Raw genomic sequence first — 21,186 nt, 5'->3', positions numbered from 1 at the left:
GGAATGAACAGACTCGTCTTTATTAACTAAACTTTGCCGCTACAATCAATTAGAAAGACAAAAAAAAAACTAAACACAAAAGAAAACTACTACTTATGTATAATGTCAAAGCTTAAATAAACTTAGACAAAAAACTTAATCAATTTGATCACGGAGTGGCATGAATATTAATACAGTAACATGTAAAATTTATCACTTTTTTCTTTTTGTCATTCCTTACTGAAAAAAAAAATCACCAAAAGACGTATCTTGAACAATTTTCATCCTTTAATTTTTGCCCGTTTTATTTGGTATATATCTTGTCTTAGTTGGTGAATGACGGTAATAAGAATCCTTCGTATTTTGGCCATAACGTAAATAAGGCAAATATCGTTAATAATGGTAAATCTGAACACCTTTCTATTTATATATTTCTTGTCACCAAAAACAGCAAGTCAACAGTGCTTGTCGACAATGCTATTTTTATTGTCATCTTTATATTGAAGTAATAACCCGTCATATAATCGGACGGGCTGTTGTCTGGGAAGGACAGGACGGTGTCACCTTTATTAGTCGTCTAGCTTATGAATTAAGATAAGAAGAAATCTGCTCTCTGCAATTTGTGTATACAACTGCTAAACGGTTGAATTATAACACCCTTAAAATTACTCCCATATATTAACACTTCAACAATTAAGATAATTATTTCATTATTTAAAAAAATGGATTTTTAACCGATAACTTATATTGTAAGTGTGTTGTTGTTTATTATTTTTTTTGCTCAAGACGGCCCTTAAATATAGGACCGAAATATTCGAAAAAGGTTTTTTTGGTTCACTGTCTTGGGAAAAAAAGTCCTCATTATTCTCTCTTCTGTATTTGTAACAATTAAGAAGTGTTTTAGCATGAATACAAAAAAATGACACTTAAAACAATCCTTCTAATAGCACCAGAGAAAGAAAATATTACTATATTGTCCTTTTATTGAAACCAATTTTTAATTTTCATAACATTTAGATTTAAAAAGTAAATCAATATAGACCAGTTCGTCCAGTGATAAATGCTGTGTTATAAAATGAACGATCAATGATATAGCATTAGAATCGATTTGGTGTGTGTTACATATGACGTTATTATAGGTAATATAAATTTTGAGGGTTTTTCAAAAATCTGTGTAAATAAAATAAAATGTTTGTTTTTTTAGACGAAACTCAAGTTCGGTTATCCAAAAGGCGTAGTACGACATTTTTGGTCAGACGGTTTTCTACACACTATTTTTTAACTATTCAAGTATGGTCAAATTTAGTATCAAATTCAGTAATGTCATTGAAGATAACATAAAATCTATTCATTTATCAGAGCAAAGCTTCCTGATATTCAAAGTACTTTTTTTTTAGAAAGTATAGGCTTTCCCATATAAGAGAAAACTAACTAGAGAGTTCACACTTATATGATGGTACAAAAAGTTAGCCGCAATTATTCAGTAATTTAATTAATCAGAGAAAAAAGGTTAGAGCTATTTTTGATTTGAAAATGAAGTGAAGTTTTAAAATTGAACGAAGCTTGGATATATTCATGAAGACCACATGAAAATTAAGTTTTCCTCAGAGTCATAGAAATAACCCTTGTGCATTTGCTTTTTGAAACAATGTATGGTTTTGTAAATTAAACTAACATCTTCTAAATATGAGGGTAGCTATCGCCCCCTTGGGTCTCATACCGCATGATTTCTCCTTTATTCATATATATATATATATATATATATATATGTATATAGAAACATCACCTAGAAAACTGTTCAAAATCCATAAGATTCATAGCTAAGATGATCTTAAACGCTAGTTTCATAATTTAAAAAATTATATCTTCTCACAAGCCACCGCAATTTTAGTTCATCCTTTCTCACCTTAGCTAAACTTTTCAAATCAACATTTTCAACTAGTTTGTTTGTTAGTACAATCTGCTTTAATGGCTAGTCGAATACCGAACTTATAGTTTCTATAGTATTTGCAAAGTAAATGGAAGCCAAACCAAGTGGAACTTGGACTCCTGATTGACTATCTGACAGGATACCACAAAGGACCATACGTGAGTTGCTACTGGCAGCCACATTCTACAACAATCATATCATCATATGGTTTTAAAACTACATTATCGTCACTATCATAGAAAAGCATTGTCAATGGCAGAAGCTTAGAAGGTGTGCAACATGGCGCTGGTATGTCATTTTTGTTGGACATCTCCCTAAGAACACTCTGGATAGTAGCGTGATTGGTTGGTTGGGACTCTTCACGAACTGGAAATTCGCATTCACCACCACACCTGAAAAAATAAGTAACTACGAATTCAGAACAGATTAAAGGTATAGCGGATCTATGGTGCAGTCTACATCCCACCTTTTATTCGATAAGAGGGCAAATACAAAATGGTAAATCTACTGGCAAGCAATAAAATGTTTTTTTTCATGTCCTGTTTCTCTGGGTCTCAAGGAATTTAGCAAAACTTTGGTGTTCACTTTTCTGTAGGCTATAACAGTAAATGTCAAACCACCGCTACGACCACCCATTCTCGTTGAAGACTACTCCTACCTGTACTGCTATATCTGCTACCAGTGCTATTTCTAGCACAAGACTACCACACTGCAACTACTTCTGCAATGATATGTAAGTGAAAACAAGCAACATTATGGAGATATTCGTCCTGAATAGATATTTTCTTCTTTTTTTAATTTGCAGAAAAAACAGTTATAGTTTTTAGTCGTCAAGTTACAATATACTTAGAATTGCCTTTTTGTTCATACAGATGTGGAAAGGTAAAAAGCCTTCCACATACTTTTTTGTTAGTGTTTCTGCCAAAATTACTTTCTGATGTTTCCTACCATAATTCTTTAAAACTGTGCAAAAAGTGAAATACCAAATGTGGAAAGTCAACACTTGAAACTTATGAGAAACTGTTACTGAATTATGAAAGTCAATTCTAAATTAAAAATTTCTTGAGAAAAAACAACTAAGTATTTAGTAAATTTCTAGTTTATACTAAATGGAATAATAAAAAAATCACAAATTTCAAAATTAGCAACATTGGACACAGAAGGTATCAATTGCAAAACATTTGTGTCATCTGATTAATCAATCAATTACACCAAGCAGTTTTCCATTCTATTGAGAAAGTTTTCTAATTTTCTAATATTATTATTTTTCTTTATATGAAGTAACAGTTTTTTTTTTCCAATTTTAAGATACTTTTTGACAAGAGTTCTTATTTTTTTTACAAATTATTATCCAAGATAAAATATGTTTCACAGAAGAAAATACAAAAGAAGGAGTTTTACGTATAAACTAAACAGTTTAAATTTATTTTTCACTCTGAAAATTTTATTTTTAGTTACCTGTAACCGTTAAATCTTCTTGGAGAAATTATCCAAGAATCCCATCCTATTTTTTCAAAGTCAACCATCATATCAAATTTATGGCACCCAGCATCAGAGGAAAAGACACTCCTTTTCAATCGTTTTTCATCAATTTGCAGACTATCAGCAATTATTGAGTACATCAGTAGGTATGAATCTTTTGGTATCTGGTTTTCGGATATTTTGATGGCCAATCCTTTACTGTTTGGACCAACATAATCCTTTACATCAAAAACTACCAGACCTTCACCATGATATCCCTCATCACTGCTGATTGTACTCCAGCTTTTTTGTGTCTTTTCTCTTAGAATCACCTAGGAGGATATAAGTAATTAGGAGCAAAATCTGAAAGAAAGTACACTAGCATAAGGCGCTACTATATGTGATAACTAAAGAGGAGGTAGATTTATAGGCAGCGCATTAGCACTACCTAAGTAAAGAGCGATGTGCGCGCAATGTGTTTTTTCTTTATTTTTATTTTTGGTTTTTGTTTTTTAAACCAAAGAGTTGTCGTGAAAACTCCGAAATGGGCTAATTCAATTGTAAATCGTAAGGGTTAGTGCCGTTTTTAATAGTTAAAAGTGACTAAAGGGTGACCAGACCCCCCTCCCCCTCACGCCAATCGTTTCCCCAAACACACCTAATCAAAATTTTGAGATCGTCATTTTGTTCAGCGTAGTTGAAAGGTCCGGAAATTATATAACTGAGGATTAAAACCTTCCGTCCCAAAAGCCCTGAGGGCAAGGGTTGTAAGTTATAATTCTAGGGGTATATAATGTTTTTATAGAATGGAGGGTCGTATAAACCTTACAGGGGTGCTCTTTTGATTTGTAGTTAGAAGTTCTTGGTCCGTTTTTAAGAGTCAAAGTGATCAGAAGGCAGCCACCCTCCCCCCACACGTCGTATTGGCTCAAAATGTATCTGATGGAAATTTTCAAATAGCCGTTTGTTCATAACGGTCCAAAGATCCCAGGTGTCACAATTGCGCTGTCTAACTCAAGAGCGATGTGGGCACAATATAGTACTTTTTAGTTTTTTTTTTTTTATTTTTTGTCTTTTTAGACACGGGCATTTTGGATAGAAGAGGTTGTCGTAGAAACTTTGAGTAGAGCTCACGTAGCTAGAAATTGCAAGTTCTATTGCCCTCTGTAATAGTCGAGAGTGACTGGAAGGCACCAGCTCCCCTCTCGAATCATTTCCCCTTAGCAAGTCCAAGCAAAATTCTGAGATACCCATTTTGTTAAGAATATTTGAACATCCTCTAATTATGTCTTTGGGGATGAAAACCTTTACTCCACGGCCCTCAGGCAAGGACTATAGGTTATATTAGTTGCATATTAATAACATTTAAGGTGCTTATGGAAAGGGTGGTCGTATAAACCTTCAGATATGGCTCATTCAGCTGGAAATTAAAAGTCCAAGGATCATTTTAAACAATCAAATGTAATAGGACAGCAACTAACCCTATCTACTTTTCCTCAAAAGAATTCAATAGACATTTTGGGACAATAATTTTGTTCCAAACAGTCTAAGAAGTATTTAAAAAGGTATTTAGGTTTTAATAGCTCCTAAAATCTGAGGGCAAGGGTTGTAAGTTATGCCCCGAAGGTACGCGAGGTTTTCATGGAAGGGATGGTCGTATGAACTTTGGATAGAGCTCATTTTATTGAAATTTGGAAGGTATAGTGCTCTTTTTAAGAATTGAAAGTGAATTGAAGGCAACCAGCCCCCTCCCCATTCCACAACCATCACCGTCCAAACAAACATCCAATCAAAATTTTCAGACGTCTACTTTCTTTGCTGTTCTTGAATTATCCTGTAATTACGCCCTTGGAGACCCCCTCACAGCCTCCAGAAAAAGAACCGTAAGTTCGGCAATTCGTTCTATTTTATTATATTATTTAAATGCAAAATATATTTATATTTAAATATTATTTAAATACCCATAGTATATGTTATTGAAAGATATATTTACATATTTGACCCTTACTTTCCAAATAGACAAAGGGCATTCAAGTGAGCCTTTCAGAGAATGTTGAGAGGGTGTTGAACTAAATCAAAACATGTTTTGCTTCTCCGGGCTGTCAAAAGGGCGTAATGAGGAATGACTGAGTGTATTAACTAGGATGTTTCAGGAAATGATAAGGGAGATGATCAATTGACAAAAAAGGTAATATTTGTACACTACTATTACTACTGCAACTACCACAATTACTACTTCTTCTACTAGTGCTGCTACACCCACAGTACTGCATTTGAAATACTAAGGGGGAATTTGAACTAAATCAAAATGCACTATGTGCATACACATTGCCTAAAGAGTGTATCTCAAGTATAGATTTGAGTGTGAAGTTGGAACTTTCAAAAAATGCTAAAAGGGGAAGATCAATATACCGAAGAGCATGCTACTACCAATGCTACTAGCGCTACTATATTAACTAATACTACTACTGATACTTCTTCAACTACTACCTCTTTTGCAACTACTTGTAAAACTAGAACCACTAACATGGAAATCAATAAAGTATATAAATATACAGGTCGTCAAAATTATATATCAGCAATGTCATAGCAACGGCGAAGTGCATTAAGTTGAAACTTCCAGGACTTGATGTGAATGATGTTCATATTAACAAAAGGCATAACATGCACTATTAATGCTACAACTACACTTACTTTAACTAATGACGCTAAGGGTATTAAGGTGAAACTTTTAGAGAACGTTCAGGGTAAGTTTCAGTTGAACCAAAGAAACTATATGCCTGCAGGTTTTTGAAACGGCATATAAGTAATATTTTAGGGGTTTTTGCTCAGTCATAGCTAGAAATATCATGGCGAATCTTAAAGTAGCAATTTCAATTCAAGATTAAAAGTTGTAGTGCCATTTTAAAAAGTAAAAAAGAGATAGGAGTACAATCAGCCCTCCTCCCAAGCCCACGCATTTACCAAACATATCCAATAAAAGTTTCGGGACAGTCATTTGGTTCAGCATAGTATCTCTGGCGATATGGGCAGGTCAACCCCCCAAAATTGTGCGATTGGTACGACTGCTTTAAAACTAAGTCAAAATGTACTGTGTGTATGTTTGCCAATAAGAACCTCAACAATACATCGATAACTACTGGAGGTGTTAATTTGAAGCTTTGAGGGCTTCTGCTATTACTACTTCTGCTCTTACAATTGAAATAACTCCAGTAAGTGGAACCAAGTTGTAAGTGTTTCCAAGTAGTCAAACAGCAAAGATTGAATGTTTTGGAAATGATAAAACTTTTAATTTTCAGGTCAACTTGAGAAGGTGAAACTTAAATTAAACAATACTATTTATGTCATAATTGAACATTTTTGAAAAAGTTTCTCCAACATACAAATAGCAAGCCAAACTATCGAATCTTATAGGGAAAAGCAGGAAAAATATAAATATTGTTTTTCCAATGGAAAAAGACTATGTTAATTTGAAACGAACAAAAATTAGTTTAATAAAAACTATTCCTACAAAAAAAGTTTTTCAAATTAAAAGTAAAGAGCTTCACTAAGCCTTAAATGAGCAGAAATAAAGTCAAATAGCCTTCCAAGCATAAGACGAACACCAATCACCATTAAGAAATAAATGAAATTGAAAACAAACAGGAATTAATATGAATAATCGATTCAAACTAAAACGAGCAAAAATTAACATAAGTAGGGCTGACAATCCCCATGCTTTCTGAAGACCAGAACATAATTTACGATTTTCTGTAAACAGTAACACATTTTAAATGTGTTCATTTTTTTAACAAGGAAAAAATTACTAAAACTTTAAGGAATAAATATCAGTATGTGTATATTTAACCGACAGTCCACGGTAATTTTTTTTTTTCATTAAAGTGCAAGCTATGTTATAATCTTGAGAAGACATGTGGGTTGTCTTTATGACTTTAGTCTGTAAAAATATGATCCTAAAATCACTCTTTCTACACAGTCTATATAAATATTTGGCAAACATACACAAAAAACTTCCTCAGTGGTGAGCCTATAAATTTTCTTTTATTTGTCCTTATATATTCGTGTTCTTCTGCCTTTTGTTTGATATATGCACAAACAAAAAGCTATGGAGAGTAATCATTGGAAATAGTTCAAAATGCGAAGCATAGTTTTCAGTTTTCCCAATCAATTAAAAAAAAACAATATGTTGTTCAACAAAACATCTTCCCAGTCAGTGTTGCTAGAAGGGGTGCATTCACTCCATTTAAGCAGTTTAGAGATATTACTCATTGATTCACCCAAATCAGGGCAATTTTGTGTGTATAATAGTAATGTAAGTTGCACTATCTGTGCATTTTCACTTGCAAATTGGTGTTTTTGACGCATTTTCACTTTTATGGCTACAATTACCATATTGCATATGGCGACGCTGTACCAAATTATCACATCTCAGTCAGCTCTAATATATTTTTGCTGATATCCAAAAATAGATGTGTTTTAAGGGCTACACAAACATAAGTACAAAAACGGTTAAAGAATAGGATTAGAACTAGACGAATCTACTTAATAAAAGCAAAACGTTGTAGACATAAAATTGTATAAAGAAAATACCGTTTACATCATTAATCGTAAAAAAGGGTTAAAGAAGAGGATTAACACTAGACCAATCTACTTTATTTATAAGATGAAACAGTGAAGACAAATAATGCTTGTAAACATAAAAGCAAAATGTTGTAGACATATGAAAGTCGTTTAAAGTAAAAATCATTTAAAGCATTAACCGTGAAAAAGGTTAAAGAAGAGGATTAACACTAGACAAATCTACTTTATTTTTAAGTTAAAATAGTTCAGACAAATAATGCTTGTCTTTAATAAAAGCAAAAGGTTGTAGACAGATGAAAATCGTTTAAAGTAAAAATCATTTAAACCGTTAATCGTAAAAAAGGTTAAAGAAGAAGATTAACGCTAGACAAATCTACTTTATTTTTAAGTTAAAAGGTAGAGACAAATAATGCTTGCAAACATAAAATCAAAAGGTTGTAGACATATGAAAGTCGTTTAAAGTAAAAATAGTTTAAAGCATTAATCGTGAAAAAGGTTAAAGAAGAATATTAACACTAGATGAATCTACTTTATTTTTAAGCTGAAACAGTGAAGACAATTAATGCTTATAAACATAAAAGCAAAAGGTTGTAGACATATGAAAGTCGTTTAAAGAAAATCATTTAAAGCATTAACCGTGAAAAAGGTTAAAGAAGAGGATTAACACTAGATGAATCTAAATTATTTTTAAGTTGAAATACTGCAGCCAAATAATGTTTGTAAACATAAAAGCAAAAGGTTGTTGACAATTGAAAATCTTTTAAAGTAAAAATATTTTAAATCGTTAATCGTAAAAAGGCTAAAGAAAAGAATTAACACTAGACCAATCTACTTTATTTTTAAGTTGAAACAGTGAAGACAAATAATGCTACATAAAATCAAAAGGTTGTAGAGATAAGAAAGTTGTTTAAAGTGAAAATCATTTAAATCATTAATTGTAAAAAAGTTTAAACCAGAAGATTACCGCTAGACCAATCTACTTTATTTTTAGGTTAAAATATTGCAGACAAATAATGCTTGTAAACACAAAAGCACAAGGTTCTAGACAAAGGAAAATCGTTTAAAATAGAAATCGTTTAAATAGTGAATCATAAAAAAAGGTTAAAGAAGAGGAATAGCACTAAAAGAGTCTACTTTATTTTTCAGTTGAAACAGTGCAGACAAACAATGCCTGTAAACATATTAAATAAAAAAACTAGTTTTTTTAACTGAAAATAAGGAGCGACATTATAACTTCAAACGAACAGAAATTACTCCCTGCATGAAAGGGGCTGTTCCCTTCTCAACGCCCCTCTCTTTACGCTAAAATTTGACTCTTTCGCTCAATTCTACTTTATTAAACAGTAAAAAACTTTAGCGTAAAGAGCGGGGCGTTGAAAAGGGAACAGCCCCTTTCATACACGGAGTAATTTCTGTTCGTTTTAAGTTTTAATGTCGCTCCTTACTTTCAGCTAAAGAAAAAAAAATATTTAATTTCTGAACGTTTTTGAATTAATGCTTGTTTGATTTTGGCTCTCCGCACATAAATTATTAAATTAAATTTGTATATTAATTCTTTTTGGCTAAATGGCTTTCTCTTAGTTTTGATTAGACTATTTTGAGAAAAAAGGGGTGGGGGAGGAGGCCTAACTGCCCACCAATTTTTGGGTTACTTGAAAAGGCAACTAGAACTTTTAATTTTTAACGAACGTTTTTATTAGTAAAGAAATACTTAGCTTAAGAATTAACTTACGGAACGAACTTTTATATTCTTATATTTTTATTATGTATCTGAGGGGTTTTTTCTCCTCGTTAATGCCTCACTCTTTCCACTAAAGCTTAAATTTTGTCCCAACTCTTTAAGAATGACCCCTGAATCAGAAAGGCCGTAAAATAAATAGTTGAAATTACTAAAAATACTTTAGCGTAAAGAGCGAGGTATTTAGGTGGAGATGAACCCCTCATATGCGTAGTAATCTATCTTCGTTTTAAGTTTTAATGCTTCTCCTTACTTTCAGTAGAAATTTTTTTCAAATTTATTTTTTTCATTGCTTTTTTTTATAATAATGGTAGTAAATCCTGCGCCCCCTTCACTGAATTTCTCTTCCCCCATCACATATTCCTCCAAGGATAGATCTTCCCACATAGCCCCCTCAACTTAAGCCCCTTCCAAACACAAAATAATCCCCCTGAAAAATGTCTGTACACTTCCCAATAACCGTTACTGTATGTAAACACTGGTAACAGTTTGTAACTTGCAGCCCCTCCCCCGGGGACTGTGGGAGAGCAATTCATCTCAAAGACATAGTTATTATGGTTTTCGACTATTCGGAATAAAATGGCTATCTCAAAACTTTGATCCGTCGACCTTGGGAAAAAATGAGCGTGGGAGGGGGCCTAGGTGCCCTCCAATATTTTTGGTCACTTCAAATGGGCTCTAGAACTTTTTATTTCCGTTGGAATGAGCCCTCTTGCGACATTCTAGGACCACTCGGTCAATACGATGACCCTTGGGAAAAAAAGAAATAAACACGGACCCGTGATCGGTCTTCTGGAAAAAAATACGAAGTTCCACAATTTTGTAGATAGGAGCTTGAAACTTTTACAGTAGTATTCTCTGATACGCTGAATGCGATGGTTAGATTTTCGTTAAGATTCTAAGACTTTTAGGGGATGTTTCCTCCTATTTTCCAAAATAAGGCAAATTTTCTCGGCCTCGTAACTTTTGATAAAAAGAACTAAATTTGATGAAACTTATATATTTAAAATCAGCATAAAAATCTGATTCTTTTGATGTATCTTTTAGTATCAAAATTCTGTTTTTTAGAGTTCCGTTTACTATTGAGCCGGGTCGCTCCTTACTACAGTTCGTTACCAGGAACTGTAAAAAGCAATAGGTTATAGACATGTAAAAATCGTTTAAATCCTTAATCGTAAAAAAGGTTAAAGAAGTAGATTAACCCTAGACCAAACTACTTTATTTTTAAGTTAAAATAGTGCAGACAAATAATGATTTTAAACATAAAAGCAAAAGGTTGTAGACATATGAAAATCGTTTAAATAGTTAATCATAAAAAATATTAAAGAAGAGGATTAACACTAGGCCAATCTAGTTTATTTTTAAGTTAAAATAGTGCAAACAAATAATGCTTTTAACATAAAAGCAAAAGGTTGTAGACATATAAAAATCGTTTAAATAGTTATTCATAAAAAAGATTAAAGAAAAGGATTAACACTAGGCCAATCTAGTTTACTTTTAAATTAAAATAGTGCAGACAAATAATGATTTTAAACATAAAAGCAAAAGGCTGTAGACATATGAAAATTGTTTAAATAGTTAATCATAAAAAATATTAAAGAAGAGGATTAACACTAGGCCAATCTAGTTTATTTTTAAGTTAAAATTGTGCAAACAAATAATGCTTTTAACATAAAAGCAAAAGGTTGTAGACATATAAAAATTGTTTAAATAGTTATTCATAAAAAAGATTAAAGAAAAGGATTAACACTAGGCCAATCTACTTTATTTTTTAGTTAAAATAGTGCAGACAAATAAGGCTTTTAAACATAAAAGCAAAAGGTTGTAGACATATGAAAATCGTTTAAAGCATAAATCGTTTAAATCGTTAATCGTAAAACAGGTTAAAGAAGAAGATTAACACTAGACAAATCTACTTTATTCTTAAGTTAAAATGGTGCAGATAAATAATGCTTGTAAACATAAAAGCTGTAGACAAACGAAAATCGTTTAAATTAAAAATCCTTTAAATTGTTAATTGTAAAAAAGGTTAAAGAAGAGGATTAATACTAGACGAATCTACTTTTTTTTAAAGTTAAAATAGTGTAGATAAATAATGATTCTAAACATAAAATCACATGGTTTTAGACAAATAAAAATCATATAAAGTTAAAGTCGTCTAAATCGTTAATTGTGCAATAAGGTTTAAGAAGAAGATTAACATTAGATAAATCCACCTTATTTTGAAGTTAAAATAGTGGAGACAAATAATGCAACAAAAGTTTGTAGACAAATGAAAATCGTTTAAAGTGAAAATCGTTTAAATCGTTAATCGTAAAAAGGTTAAAGAAGAGGATTAATATTAGACGAATCAACTTTATTTTTAAGGTAATATAATGCAAACGAATAATGTTGTAAACATAAAAGCACAAGGTTGTAGACAAATGAAAATTAACGTACAAAGAACTTACACACACAAAAACAAATAAATAACGCTTCGTATGCGTACCTTATTAGGTGCACTGCTGTTTCTGTCAAAGCTCATATGCAGTACAGCTCCAAGTAAAATCTCATTTTCATACGAGCCAAGGCTAAAGTAGGTAATTCCACAGGATTGTCCTGAAAGTTGGATTTAATGTAAATTTACTAAAATTTATTATTTTACGCACCGGCATTGTTTTGCATCATGTTCTGCCCAATCTCATCTTTTTTTTAATTCGCTGAGTTTTTCACCGAGCAATGGGGATCCTATGATGGGTATGATGGGTATGAATCGTTTGAACCCTCTGTGCTTCCAAGTAGCTTGAGTTTTGAAATATCAAGCCCTATGTTTACTATAAAAAATAAAAAAAAAACAAGTTTTTGTAACGGAAAGTAAGGAGCGACATTAAAACATCAAAGTAGGTGACTTACTAGCAAAAACACCATATTTCTACCTGGTACCCTGTATGAAAATAATTTCATTTAGGCCCCCTAAATGAAAGTAAGGAGCGACATTAAAACTTAAAACGAACAGAAATTACTCCGTGTATGAAAGGGGCTTTTCCTCCTCAACGCCCCGCTCTTTACGCTAAAGTTTGACTATTTTCTTAACTCTACTTTTTAAAACAGTAAGAAACTTTAGCGTAAAGAGCGGGGTGTTGAGGAGGAAAAGCCCCTTTCATGTACGGAGTAATTTCTGTTCGTTTTAAGTTTTAATGTCGCTCCTTACTTTCCGTTACAAAAACTTGTTTTTTTATTTAATTTCTGGACATTTTTGAATATGCATGTTTTCGATCTTGGCTCTTCGCACATAAAGAATTAAAACGAAATTTGCATATTAATTAATTGCAATTGATCGGAAGATTTTGAGAAGAAAAAAGCAAAGGAGGAGGCCTAGTTGCCCTCCAAGTTGTTGATTGCTTAAAAAGCAACTAGAACTTTTAATTTTTTATAAACGTTTTCATTGGGGAAAAATATACGTAACTTACGAATTAACTTACGTAACGAACTTCTATATTCGTATGTTTTTATTGCGTATATGAGGGGGTTCAACCCTCGTCCATACCCCGCTCTTTACACTAAAGCTTAGATTGTGTCCCAATTCCTTAAGAATGACCTCTGAATCACAAAGGCCGTAGAATAAATAGTTGAAATTATTAAAATACGTTAGCGTAAAGAGTGAGGTATAACGAGGAGGTAAACCCCTCATATGTGTAAAAATCTTTGTTCGTTTTAAGTTTTAATACTGCTCCTTACTTTCAGCAGAAAAAACTTTTCTTATTTATTTTTTCACTGTTTTTTTCAAATAAAGCTAGAAAATTTTGCACCCCTTCATTGAAATTCTCTTCCACCGTGAGAAGTCGCTCCATGGAAATATCCTCCCAAGTAACCCCCCTCCCTCAACTCTCCCCTTCCCCTAAACTAAAAAAATCCCTCCTGAAAACGTCTGTACACTTACCAGTAACCATTACTATATGTAAACACAGGTCAAAGTTTTCAACTTTGCAGCCCCTCCCACGGGGACTGCAGGGTAGTAAGTCGTCCCTAAAGACATAGTTATCAGGTTTTTCTACTATGGTGAATAAAATGGCTATCTCAGAATTTTGATCTGGTGACTTCAGGGAAAAATTGAGCGTGGGAGGGGGCCTAGGTGCCGTCCAATTTTTTCGGCCACTTAAAATGGCACTAGAGCTTTTAATTTCCGTTAGAATGAGTCCTCTTTCAGGATTCTAGGACCACTCAGTCGATACGATCACCCCTGGGAAAAAAAAAAAAAAACACGCATCCGTGATCTGTCTTCTGGCAAAAGATGCGAACTTTCATATTTTTGTAGATAGGAGCTTGAAACTTCTAAAATAAGATTTTCTGATACGCTGAATCTGATGGTGTGATTTTCGTTAAAATTGTATGACCTTTAGGGTGCGTTTCCCCCTATTTTCTAAAATGAGCCAAATTTTCTATGGCTCGTAACTTTTGATGGGTATAACTGATCTTGATGAAATTTATATATTTAAAATGCGATTCTTTTGATGTAACTATTGGTATTAAAATTCTATTTTTTAAAGTTTCGGTTACTTTTGAGCTGGGTCGCTCCTTACTACAGTTCGTTACCACGAACTGTTTGATAATTCTGAATAGGGTTCCTTCTTTAATTAAAATCCCAACTCCTTGTCTAATGAATTGGGGAGAAAAAATTTTCAAATTTATATCATAGATATAATACCAGATATTAGCGTGTTGTTGCTTGTGACGAACCTCCTCCGAGATCTCCAATTGCTCTTAATTTTTCTATTTAAAGCCCAGCTCTGTTTTTACTAATTTGATCAAATTTTTGATGCTCAAAGTTTGTTTTAGATATGTAATAGTCTCCGGTACTGAGCAGAGAACCAAAATTTTGAATCCATTGGACATTCTAAAATTATGGATATAATACTGGAGTCTATAATATTGGATCTAACTTCGTCTAATACACGGATATAACCTTGTCTAATGAATTGGGGAGGAAAATTTTCAAATTTATGTCGTAGATTTAATACCAGATAGCGGCGTGTTGTTGCTTGTGATGAACCTCCTCCGAGACCTCCATTCGCTCTTATTTTTTCTATTTAAAATTCCAACTCTTGTCAATAAACTGAAGCAGATAAGTAGTTTCAATTGAATTGAATAAATTTATGATAGGCAGGGCAATACTGCTGCCTAAGCAAAGAGCGATTTAGGCACATTATTTATTTATTACTAATTTATAATTATTTATTTATTTCTTTTTTCTAGACAAGGACGCTTTGTATAGAAGGAGTTATCGTAGAAAATTTGAAAGGGGCGCTTGTTCGATTTGAAATTGAAAGGGCTAGTACCTTTTTAATAGTAAAAAGTTATTAGGAGGAGGGGGGGGGGGCAAAAAGCATCTTCCCCATGCCCATCATTTTTCCAAACACCTCCAATCAAAATTTTGAGATGGTCATTCTGTTTAGCGCAGTGGAAGGTATAATAATTACTTCTTTGAGGATGACAAGCTACCTCAACAGCCCTCAAGGCAAGGGTTGTAAGCTATTTTCGTGGGGCATATAATTTTCTTATAGAAAGCGCCGTCGTGTAGGCTTCAGAGAGGGCTCATTGGATTGGTAATCGTGAGTTCTAGTGCTTTTTTTGAGAGTCAAGGTGATATGAGGGCAGCTATCCCCCTACACGTTTTATTTTCCTGAAATACATTTGATGTAGTTATGCGCCAAGGGTATATAAAGTTTTTATGGAAGGAGTGGCGTATGGGCTTTAGAGGAGGTTCGTTTTTTTTTGAAAATGTGTAGTTTTAGTTCTCTTTTAAGAGTCAAAAGTAATAGAGAGCAGCTACCCCCCCCCCCTGGCACACTTTTCCCCCAAAAGTATTCGATAGAAATTGTGAGATAGGCATTTTATTCATAATAGTCCAAAAGCATATAAAAAAATTTTCAGGGTGGACACAGCCCCCTAGAGGCCAGTGGCAAGGGTTGTATGTTATGCCCTGGGGTATATAAAATTTTTATGGAACAGGTGGATTTAATGTATAAACTTAGGATCGGATGAAGCTTAATTGATAGAAAATCCGAAGTTCTAGTACCTTTTTTAAGAGTCAAAAGTGAATAAAGGACAATCATTCTCCCCCCTCCAGGTCTTCCATTCCTCAAATCACATCAGATCCAAATTTTAAGGGAGCTATTTTGTTCAGCGTATTTTGAACTTTACTTTCCAACATGACGAAGGAGATTCAGGTGAGCTTTTCAGAGTATGTTGAGCAGATTGTTGAACTAAATCAAAACACGTTGTGTCTATGCAAGTTGTCAAAAGGGTGTAAATCAGGAATGACTGGGTAAATTAATTTGGAACCTTAAGGATATGATAAGGGAGATGATTAGATAGGCAATATTGGCATTCTACCACTATTACGACTACCATCACCACTGCTGATACCACTACTACTACCATACAGCCCCATTTGAAATATTGAAAGGATATTTGACCTAAATCAAAAGACGCCATGTGCATATGCAATGTGAAAAAGAAGGTATTTTAACAATTGATCTACGTAGTAAGTTGGATTTTTAAGAGATTGCTTAAATGGCAAAATCATCTGACGAAAAGGCAATATGTGTACACAACTACGCTAATACTACTATTACAGCAGCTACACTAATACTACTACTGCTTCAACTACTACTTCTGTTCCAACTACTTGTTAGGCTAAGAGCATTGAGATGAAAATTGCAAGAAGTATATGAGCAAACAAGTTATCAAAAGGTCACATCAGCAATATCATAGCAATGAACAGGAAGGGTGTGCGAAAGCACAGGATGGCTGGCCCCCAACCCCTCATTGCACTTCCTGGCTGAAGGGCCAAGAAGCGGAGATCAGCACGACCGGTACGGACTGTAAAGTCTAATGCCGTATCCTTTACCTTTTCTTTTTTTTTTTTATCATAGCAATGGCTAATTATATTGAGTTGAAAGTTGGTGAGAACTTGAGAACTTGATGAGAGGGGTATTTAACTGACCAGAAGGCAGTACGTTAGTATTACTGCTTCTAAAAGCACGCCTGCTATTACAAATAATACTAGTAGCAGTGATAACAATACTACTTTAGTAGTAGTAGTACTACTACTACTAATAATAATAATAGTAGCAATAATTATATTGAGTTGAAATTTCCAGGACTTGATGAGAGGGGTGTTTTACTGACCAAAAGGCAGTACGTTAGTATTACTGCTTCCAAAAGCACTCCTGCTATTACAAATAATACTAGTAGCAGTAATAACAATCCTACTTTAGTAGTAGTAGTACTACTACTACTAATAATAATAATAGTCGCAATAATTATATTGAGTTGAAGTTTCCAGGACTTGATGAGAGGGATGTTCAAATGACCAAAAGGCACTACCTTAGTATTACTGCTGCTACTAACACTCGTGCTTTTACAAATGATACTACTAGCAGTAATAAAATTACTACTACTATGACTACTATTACAACTATACCTAATGTTATGAAGTTGAACTGAATTTTCAAGGAATTGTGATAGGAAAGGTGAACTGAATCCTTAATGAATTTTGATTGGAAAGTTGAACTTTATTTCAAGGAATTTTGATGGGAAACGTAAACTAAATCACATTACGCTATCTGTATACAGTCTTTCAAAAGGGCATTGCAGCACTATATTAGGAACAGTTTGGTGTGTGAAGTTGAAACTAATAGGGCCTTTTGTAGGGGATACGAACAAAATGTTTGCATCCTAATGCTACTGCTTCAACTCAAACTGCTAATACTACCACTATTATTACTACTTCTAATGCTGCTATTGCCACTAAAGCAAATACTAGTACTATAAATTCTACTGCTACTATTACTAATGTTGCTATTAAAACTAAGGATATCAAGGTGAAAAATTTTAAATGTATTGAAACTGTACGGAACTAAATCGAAACGCGCTATGTCCACACATATTGTCAAGAAGACATATCAGGAATGCTTCAGGAACTGTTGATTGAGTTCAGATGGATCTGACTCTTTCAGTGTGTGTTGAAGGATATGTTGAAGATATATTTATTTTGAAGAAGGATATGTTGAAGGATATGTTTAAAGTGTTGTGTGCATACTACTAATGTTGCTACTAGGTAAGCTAAGATTATTAAAGAGAAACTTTTAAGGAATATTTAGGCGGATGTTGAACTATATCCGAACGAACTTTGAACATGCGGATTTTCAAAGAGGTAACAAAGCAATATCTAAAGAATGGAGTATATTATTAAGTTATACCTTTAAGGCTAATTTGTTGCGGATTTTGAATAAGCCAGAAGACATATGTGTAGACTATTAATAATGCCACTAGAGTTACTGTAACTCATGGGCCTAGGGGTATTAAGATGAAACTTAAGGGGACATTTAGAAGGACATTCAATTAAACGAAAAAACTATATGCTTGCAGGTTTTCAAAAGGGCATGTAAGCAATGTCATGGGCAGTGACGTTCTATAATAGATAGAAATGTCGTTAAAACTTTTAAAGGAGCTTGTTTAATTCAAAATTGAAAGTTTTATTGACACTTTTAAGAGTAAAAAGAAACTGGAGGGCAAGCAGACCTTTTACGACACCCATTAATTTTCAAACCCATCCATTCAAAAAGGATTTTTGACTCGAGCAGCCGAGCGAACCTTACGATGGTTCAGGCATCTGCTTCGAATGCCACCACATCTACCCGCAAAGATGATCTATGACTTCTACCCTATCAAATTTGGTTGGAAGCGACCTCGTGGCCGACCGAAGAAACGTTGGTCCGACAGCCTGTCCGAGTTCTTGGCGATGGCAAACATCAGACAGGGCGAAGAGCAAATACTCGCCATGGACCGAAGTGGGTGGAGGAGGCAGACGTCACTCTCTACGCCGAGCAGTCCCCGGCAGGAGACTTAAGTCAAGTAATTTTGTTGAGTCAATTTTGACTCAACAAAATGTTGAGTCAACTTTATGTTGAATCAAGTAATTTTGTTGAGTCAATTTGTTGGGTCAAATGTTGAGTCAAGTAATTTTGTTGAGTCAATTGTGACTCAACAAAATGTTGAGTCAATTGTTGAGTCAACTTTAAGTCAATTTTGTTGAGCACAGCAGAATGGTCCAGCGGCTATATCTCTAAGGGGTATTGGGTATGTCAATCCCGCACAGTCATTCATTTGACCCATTATAATGAAAAAAGAAATCACCAACGCAACAGCACAAACACACATAAAAAAAGACAGAAGGAGAAAAGGAAGACTGTTTTCCTACATTAGTAATTAATATAGATTAATGCTTGAATGAAGCCTCAACCCTACTCATCCATCCAATTACATAGGTTAAACAGCCTAGCAATACATAATCAACCATAAAGAATAATCCATAGACAGGCAGTCGTGTCGTAAGTAAGTATAAGTCATTATTTACCAAATATTAAAAACAATAAAAAAAGACAAATAATCCACAGGCGACAACCCAACACGAAGGGTCATCAGGAGAATACATACTTGCCTATAGGGTTTCGGCACTTTAAATTCCCTACCCAGGCAAGTGGCGTGCCTACCATAAATTCCCTATGGTATCCCCATGATAGGTATCACCCCCAAAATATATGCCTATGAAAAAACAAATGTAGAACAACCAATTAATACCAAAACTAGCTTATCATACCTTGGTTTTGGCCCCCGTGTATTTATATTACCAATTCACAATCTATATTAATACTAAACAATTATAAAAAAAATTTCACTACGTCAAATTTTCTCTATTGATGTAATGTGATCTAGATAAAATTTAAGGAAATGAATGCAAAATAAGGCCTTTTGAAAATACAATATATGCAAAATCCTCCAGAAATCCACTGTTAAAAATTAGGGACAGGCCAAGCTCAGTACCAAGGAAAATCAAAATCAACCAAAATCGCTAAGTATTTAAAGATAATTCTTTCGGTATTTATTTAAAATGTCGTTATAATGAAAACTAAATTTTTTAAATTGCCTAGTTAATTTATTTACAGAAAAAACCTCTTAAAAACAATTTTTGGCTTAAAATTTTACATCTATTTTTAAAATCAATATAATTACTGCAAATCCTTGCATATCTAAGTAACTGTGAGTAAAAAAAACTGAAAAGATATAAAATATTTTTTATGAAAAAGACTACAGTTACTACAACTACTACTAATAACTCACTGCCGCACAAAGCCATCTGAGGCCAACACAGCTATGCACGCTCCTCTTCCAACCTAATCTATTCAAGGCCTCCCTCTTTACACCCTCCCATGAAGCTCCCTTTTCCTTTAAATCTTTATTTATTACATCCTCCCAACCCAGACAAGTACGACCTGCTTTCCGTGTAGCCCCAGACGGTTCGCCAAAGAGGACAATCTTCGGCAATCTGTCATCCTTCATCCGCGGAGCGTGGCCTAGCCATCTCAACCTTTCTATCGTTATAGCTCTAGAAAGCGGGATTGAACCACATTTTTCTTACAACCTATTGTTTGAAACACGGTCAGTCAGCCGTAGAACAATCCTTAGGCAATTTCTCTGGAAAATATCTAGTAAATTTTCATCTGCTTTTCGGAGTGCCCATGCTTCAGAGCCATATTTGACCACTGTCGTCACTGTAGTTTATTCTAATCTACAGTTAGCAGACTTATCCTTCTATTCTTTCAAACTTGTTTTAACTGTGAAAAACACCCTGAGCCTTAGCTATTCTACTTCTAACATCTTTACTGCTCCCACCGTCTTTACAAATAATACTACCAAGGTAAGTGAAGCTGCCAACCTGATCAATCTTTTCGTTACCCAACGTCACTTTTTAACTTCACTTATTCCTATCCTTAGTGACTTAGTCTTCTTCACATTAATTTTCAAGCCTATTCTAGCACCCTGAACTCGCAAAACCTTTAAAAATTCATTCATTTTGATCACATTTTCATCTAATATGCTTAAATCATCAGCATAATCTAAGTCCAGGAGCGTTTTTCCTCCCCATTTGATTCCTTGGTCTCTAATTGCCTTTTTTTGCTCCTTAAGACGAAGTCCATCAAAATGATCCACATAAAGGAGGATAGAACACAACCCTGCTTAACTCCTGATTCTATACAAAACCAGTTGCTAACCTCATTTCCTACCTTAACCGCAGCAGTATTATTCTCGTGCATATCACAAATCACTTTAATGTATTTTTCTTGTATACCATATAAGGATAATATTATTGCTAACGCTCCTCTATCATAAGAATCGAAAGCTTGTCAGAATTGATAAAACTGAGAACCAAAGGTTTGTCTAAAATCATTAGGTGCCTCCCCTTCTTTAAAAATCATATTCATAATCTTCAGTAGCTTATCCCTAACCTCAGAGCCACCATATTTAAGAAACTAATTTATCACACTATCAGCGCCTGGAGCCTTGTTATTTTTTAATCCTTTTAGTACTGTCCTTCACATTTTCCTTCACATCCAAGGTATCACAAACTTTTTCATTTTTATCTATATCTTTTTCTGCAACTGTATCTCGGTTT

General features: G+C 33.8%; 1 protein-coding gene across 2 annotated transcripts in view; it reads right to left on the bottom strand.

Annotated features, from left to right (window-relative positions):
• The window catches only part of LOC136026885 (growth/differentiation factor 3-like), a 55,650-nt gene continuing 34,464 nt past the window's right edge, over nt 1–21,186 (bottom strand). For both annotated transcript variants that reach the window (XM_065703692.1, XM_065703691.1), the window contains exons 2-4: nt 12,178–12,287; nt 3,368–3,702; nt 1–2,301 (exon numbers count right to left, since the gene is read on the bottom strand). In XM_065703692.1, coding sequence (XP_065559764.1) covers nt 2,076–2,301; nt 3,368–3,702; nt 12,178–12,287 — 671 coding nt within the window. In that variant the 3' untranslated portion in view covers nt 1–2,075. The remainder of the gene's footprint in view (nt 2,302–3,367; nt 3,703–12,177; nt 12,288–21,186) is intronic.

The sequence above is a fragment of the Artemia franciscana genome, chromosome 5 (genome assembly GCF_032884065.1).
Source record: "Artemia franciscana chromosome 5, ASM3288406v1, whole genome shotgun sequence".
NCBI classification, from domain to species: domain Eukaryota; kingdom Metazoa; phylum Arthropoda; class Branchiopoda; order Anostraca; family Artemiidae; genus Artemia; species Artemia franciscana.
Note: the sequence above shows the minus strand (reverse complement) of the source record. Positions and strands in the feature narration are given on the sequence as shown.